Source organism: Peromyscus maniculatus, chromosome 7, assembly GCF_049852395.1.
Source record: "Peromyscus maniculatus bairdii isolate BWxNUB_F1_BW_parent chromosome 7, HU_Pman_BW_mat_3.1, whole genome shotgun sequence".
In the NCBI taxonomy this organism is placed as follows: Eukaryota; Metazoa; Chordata; class Mammalia; order Rodentia; family Cricetidae; genus Peromyscus; species Peromyscus maniculatus.
The window spans coordinates 37,827,941-37,833,940 of record NC_134858.1 but is presented as its reverse complement, the minus strand read 5'-3'; the positions used below and the strand labels follow the sequence as shown (position 1 = coordinate 37,833,940).

The window sequence follows — 6,000 nt, the reverse complement described above, 5'->3', positions numbered from 1 at the left end:
ACATTTAAAGCTACATTGAAGCCGGGCGGTGGTGGCGCACGCCTTTAATCCCAGCACTCGGGAGGCAGAGGCAGGCGGATCTCTGTGAGTTCGAGGCCAGCCTGGGCTACCAAGTGAGTTCCAGGAAAGGTGCAAAGCTACACAGAGAGACCCTGTCTCGAAAAACCAAAAAAAAAAAAAAAAAAAAAAAAAAAAAAAGCTACATTGAGAGTGCTGGTCCCCATCCCTCCCCTACACCCTAAAAAGGCAAGCTGGGGAGCCTGGATAACCTGGTGTGTGTGTGTGTGTGTAGAGAGAGAGAGAGAGAGAGAGAGAGAGAGAGAGAGAGAGAGAGAGAGAGAGAGAGAGATTAGGTGATTACTACTTTATTGGTGGGACTACAATACAAGGCTGTTGGGGACAGAAGTAACTTGTTCAGGGCACCATGGTGAGTCAAAGCTCCATCTCTTCACTTCTGAGCTCACTTTCCTCTGCCCCCTCTGAGCTGAGTTTTCTCATCTATAAAACCAGGCTATACAGGTAGGCGCCCTCCAGGGCCTTGTAAAAGGCCCATGAGTTAACTCAGCCAGTATGCTTAACACAATCGTTGGCACACAAATGGGTCCTATAAATGTTAGGTATTATTATTATCCCCAAGGAAGATCTATGCCTCTTCTATGACATCCAATGGGGCTCTGTTCCCGATTAAGGACAATAGCTTTGTCTCCAGGTGACCAAGCTTTAATTTCTCAGCGAAGTTCATGGTGTGAGACACAGGGCCTTAGTAGTAATGACTTCTGTTCTCTGAGGAAGTTGTTTGGTCCAGCTGTGGTGGGGTTCACTGTGGCTCCCTCCTGTGCTGAATCCGTTTGTTGACAGGGTGCTGTCATTAGTGTCCTTTCTCGGTCTCTTCTCCTTCTACCTCCTAGCCCATTCGGTTCTCTGCTCCTCCTCCCTTTTTCCTTTCCTTTCTCTTCTCCCTTCCTCCCTGGCCTCTGCCCTCTGAGGTCCTACCACTTCCAAGAGCTAGAGGCTCTTTTCCAGAAGTTGCTCTCCAGTCACTGCGGGCTGTGGAGACCTGGCCTACAAAGATGTAACAACTTTGTAACTTTTGCAGGATCTATTTATTTGAAATGACACCTTTCCCCCCGGGCCTGATTATGGCTTAGCCTTCTGGTTCTCTCATCCATTCGTGCAGTAGGTTTCCATTACTGACCTCGCCAATGATCAAATGAAACGTGAAATGGGCTATTCCGAAGCGTCCAGGCCCAGATGGGTCGATTTGCAAGCCAAGGGCAGAGCTGGGGCTCTGAATCCGAGCACACTGGCCTAGTTAGTTGCTGGGGGACCTTCTGTCTAGAAGCAATCCTTACTATGGTTGGAATCCAGCCAGCAGGGCTTGGGCCCGCGCGGCCGCTTTAAGAGAGGGGCGGGGCCCGGCACAGGCGAGGCAGGGCCTGCCCACAAGGCTGCTTTTCCTTTTTGATCCATTCAAAAATTACTCATTGCAAATTCCCGGACAGCTCGGGGAGGAGAAGCCGGGGGGCGGAGGACAGAGAAGGCTGCAGCGGCGCAGTGTTGGGACTCCGGGGCACAGCGGGCTTAGGTCGGTCCCGCAGAAGCCGCCAGCCCGTGCGGAGCTCCCGGGGCCTCTCCAGGAAGCGCCAGTCTCCGCCCGGGGAGCTGGGAGCACCGCCCCCGCCGATCTCCCGGGACCCCCAGCTCCGGCGCGCGGGCGATGGGCGGCCGCTGAGCGGGCACTCGGCACCGCGACCCCAGCCCTCGGCATGGCCGCGCGTGAGGAGCTGTACAGCAAAGTCACCCCGCGCAGGGACCGCCTGCAGCGTCCGGGCACCGTCAAGCATGGGTCGGCGCTAGACGTACTCCTGTCCATGGGCTTCCCCCGCGCCCGTGCGTAAGTAACCCGCCCGGGCCCCGCGACCCTCGGCTTCGCTCCGGCTCGCCATCCTGGCGCTGCCCGAGAGAGACCTCCTTGGGGAGGGGACGCGGTGGGAGCGCTGACGGCAGCAGTGCTGGACTAAGGACGTGCTTGGGGATGCTGGCAGCTAGGGCAGCTGGTTCGAATCCCGGGCTCCGCGGGTGGCCCTGGGCGGTTTGCGCGCGCGCTCCCCGAAGGTCCCTTTTGGTAAGCCCGGGCGAGGCAAGGAGAGGCAGGTCCCTTGGAGGACTTAGATCCCCTATCCATCTAGAGTGCCGAGCCAGCTTGGGGTGGCAGGGGTGGGTGGGTGACTTTGGTGGCTGGGGAAAGGCTAGGAGCAGCGGGGCAGGGTAGCCGGCACCCCCGCTGCAGCGGCTTCCAGCTCCGGATGTCGCTCTTGAGCTCCGGCTCCCTCCGGAGTGGGAGGAGCGGGAGCGTGGGTGTCGCTGCGTGTTCATTGATAGAGAGGATGGAATGGGAAGAAGAAGCGATTCCTCCAGGGGATCAGGGTTCTCGTCAGTGGTGACGGCAGTGCAGAAAGCTGTGGGTGCTGGAAAGTAGGATGGGGGTGCTGCCCTCCTGCCTCCTCCTTCCTTTCCAAGGGTGGGCTGAGGAAGGGCACAGAGCGCAGGTGGCTGTCGCTGCAGCCTTCAGGAAAGAGCGGGGTTGCCAGCGTCGGGCAGCAGCAGCAGGAGTCCCCTGGAGCCGGTGCACTCCAGTGCAAGGGGCTGGAACCTCGCCTGACAGAAAGTCGGCGCCGATTGGCCGGGAGGAGGGGGGGGTCGCTTCTCTGGTTAATTCCTGGCTTGCCGGTTTCCTTGGTGGGGACACAAAGTCCGGGATGGTGGCAGGTGCTGCTCTCTCACTCTTTCAATTACGTCACCTGAACTGGAGTTGGGCGAACTTTATCAGTAAGTTCGTTCTTCCCAATGCTTTCATTCAGGCGATAACTCTAGGTGTCTTTCCTGGGGGCCTGGGATCTTTACTAACTTGGCTGCAGTCATCATAAAGCGGGCTCCTGAATGTATCATCCCACCCAGCCGGCTAGGACAGGCTGGAGTGCTGTTTGGCCCAGTCCGTGAAAGGTCACAAAGTGGACCGAGATTTCTGCTTCCTGCTGACTTCGACAGAAGATGTGAAGGGTTCTCGAGGGGGTCCCTAGGTGACGATCCTCCACAGAAAACCCCGTGGATGGATGGCATCCTGTAGAGCCTCGTGAGAACCAGAGCAGAGGCCAAATGTGCTGCAGAACTTGCATAGTTCCAGACAGCTGCCATTTCTGAAGTGAGACCAGCGTCAAGGACCCACATTGCTTAATGTAAAGGAGAGGTGCTTCACTGGACTCTTTAGATTTTCATATCTGATATCCAGTGGGCTTTAAGGGAACAATCTATTTCCTGCAGTGGGCCTCCAAGGCCTTGTTCAGGTCACAGCAGACTAGGAGTATGGCCTGATTTGGTTTTGCTTGATTCCTGAGGTCCCACAATAGCTAGAGTATTGACTATTATTGATAGTCAGAAACATTTTATTTTCGTTACCCAATTACCCTCTTAGCAACTTAATGAAGACATGCTCCGTGCCTGTTTTGTGGCCAGGGAAACCAGGGCTTAAACAGGTTATACAACATACATAGGGTCCCAGTAGTTGGGGGTGAGGGGTGGGGAGCAGCGATTCAAACCCAGGCCTTGTGTCTGCACTGTGAGACCTCACAGGAAGAGCCATAGGATTCTGTGTGGATGAGATGCTCATCAGTTCCCTGCACATGAAGTGGTTGTTTCTTTTGGCTGCTGGAACAAGTGGCTGCAGGCTGGGTGGCTTAAGTCAACAGAAATGTATTCTCTACCATATTCTAGGGGACAGATGTTCCAAGTTGGTATCCTTGGGGTAAAACTGTTTGCCAGGTTGTGCTCCCCCTGGAGGCTCTAGGAGAGAACCCATCCCATTCATCCAGCTTCTGCTGGCTGGTGGGCATTGTTTGGTTGTGGCCATTTCGTTCCATTCAGTGTGTACCTTTGTCTTCTCTTTGCGCCAGATTTCCCTCTGGGTGTGTCTTATGATACATGTAGGAAATATGCGTGCGTGCGTGCGTGTATGTATGTGTGATGCCCCCGTGCATTCCTGTGTGGAGGAAAGAGGTTGACCTTGAGTGTCTTCCCCTATTGCTCGCTTTCCACCTTATATTTTGAACAGGGTCTCAGTGATATTGAGCCTGTTGTTTTGGTTAGACTACCTGACCAGTCCATCTGTCTACACCCCCCACCCACCCAGCGCTGAGGTCACCGGTGCTTGTCAGTGCACGCAGCTTTTCCTTGGGTGCCGAGGCTCCAGACTCAGACTCAGGTGCTTGTGCGGTGAGCACTTTAGACAGTGAACCATCTCCCCAGCCCCTGGTAAATCATGGTTAACAGTTACATAAAACTGCCTCCATGGAGTCCCATACATGTTCACACTGTGTAATGTTGAAATTGGGCTGAACATTTCCTTGAATACCTAATATTCCCTCCCTCCTTTCTTTCCTTCCTTCCTACTTTCCTTCCTTCTTTATTTTTTTCTGGTGAGACGGGGTCTTTCTTTGTAGTCTAAGCTGGCATCAAATTTCTCAGCCTCCTGCCTCACCATCCCAAATGTGTGTGTTACCAGCCTTATCTTTTTTTAATGATATAAACTTTCAAACTTTTTCTTACTTAAAAAAAAAACCTAAAACCTTTTAAATACAGGATTGGAGCGATGGCTCAGTGGTTAAGAACATTTGTTCATGCAGAGGACCCAGGTTCAATACCCAGCACCCACACAGCAGCTCAGAACTGCTTGTAATTCCAGTTACTGCCCTCTTCTGACTGCCTTAGGCACCAGGTCGTACACAGTCATATCTGCAGGTAAAACACTAACATGCATAAAATCAACAAATGTAAAAAAATTAATTGCACTTATTTATTTGTGTGTGCCCACCCACATGTGCATGTGGAGGTCACAGGACAACTTCTAAGAGTCTAGCTATCTCCTTCTACCACATGAGTCTCGAGGATCAAACTTGGGACATCAAGCTTGATGGCGAGCACTTGGTATAATCATCTCCAGCTCCACCCCTGTCCTTAGTAAATGGCAGGGTTTTGTTCTTTTTTATGGCCTAGTAGTATTCCATGAATGCATAGGACTGCCCTATGGTCTTGAGTAATCCAGAGTAATTACCCATGTCAAAGTCATGCCCAAACGTCATCGCATCATTCTTGTAGTGATTACAGATTTTAGGGATGAAGACATAGATCTCAGCCTGTCGTTGGTGGTGTGTGCTTTTAATCCCAGCCCTTGGGAGGCAGAGGACTGAGGATCTCTGAGTCTGAGGTCAGCTTGGTCTCCAGAGCGACTTCCTGTACAGCCAGGGCTACACAGAAAAACCCTGTCTCAGAAAACCAAAAGGAAAAAAAAAAAAAGACGTGGATATCTTTTGGAGATATCTTACCACAAGTATTGTAGTGTTTCTGGTATTGCCTCTTTTTACCAAAGAGAAAAAAATGTAAGGTCTGAGGGAGGGAACTTGGGTTTATTGCTCTTAGCTAAATTTTCCATAAAAGAGAGTGGTGTTCTTGGAGTTACCTGATCAGATTCAATGCCCTGAGCAGGCTTTTTTGTTTGTTTGTTTGTTTTGTTTTCATCTTCGAAGGGTCTCTTATAGCCCAGACTGGTCTTGAACTCACTGTATAGCTGGCCTTGAATTCTTGATCCTCCTGCTTCTACCTCCAAAGTGCTGAAATAATGGGCATGTGCCACACACAGGGCCCCAAAGGAGGCTTGAATTGTGGTCCCCATTGAACCCTAAAAGTATCTGGAGTTCTCCTTAGTTGGTTCACTTGCGTCAGTAAGGGAGAGCTATTTCAGATTTCAGAGGGCAGGCTTTTAACTTCCTGTGGAGAACTGAGGAAGAAGACTGCAGACTTACCTGAACATTGGAGGAAGGAATAAGCAGTGTCACCCCTGGGGTCCCAGAAGAGCCTTGGTGTAGTGTATGAAAAGAGACCCAGCCATCCTTCTGGAGAGAATAGCTGAAGCCGGGCTACTAGCAGACTCCCCTGGGGTATAACTGG

The 6,000-nt window shown here is 52.0% G+C and overlaps 1 protein-coding gene across 1 annotated transcript in view; it reads left to right on the top strand.

Annotated features, from left to right (window-relative positions):
- Positions 1-1,407: 1,407 nt before the first annotated feature.
- The window catches only part of Ubash3b (ubiquitin associated and SH3 domain containing B), a 150,176-nt gene continuing 145,583 nt past the window's right edge, over positions 1,408-6,000 (top strand). Inside the window, exon 1 of the mRNA XM_006981234.4 lies at positions 1,408-1,894. Within this exon, the coding sequence (XP_006981296.1) occupies positions 1,767-1,894 (128 nt within the window). The 5' untranslated portion in view covers positions 1,408-1,766. The remainder of the gene's footprint in view (positions 1,895-6,000) is intronic.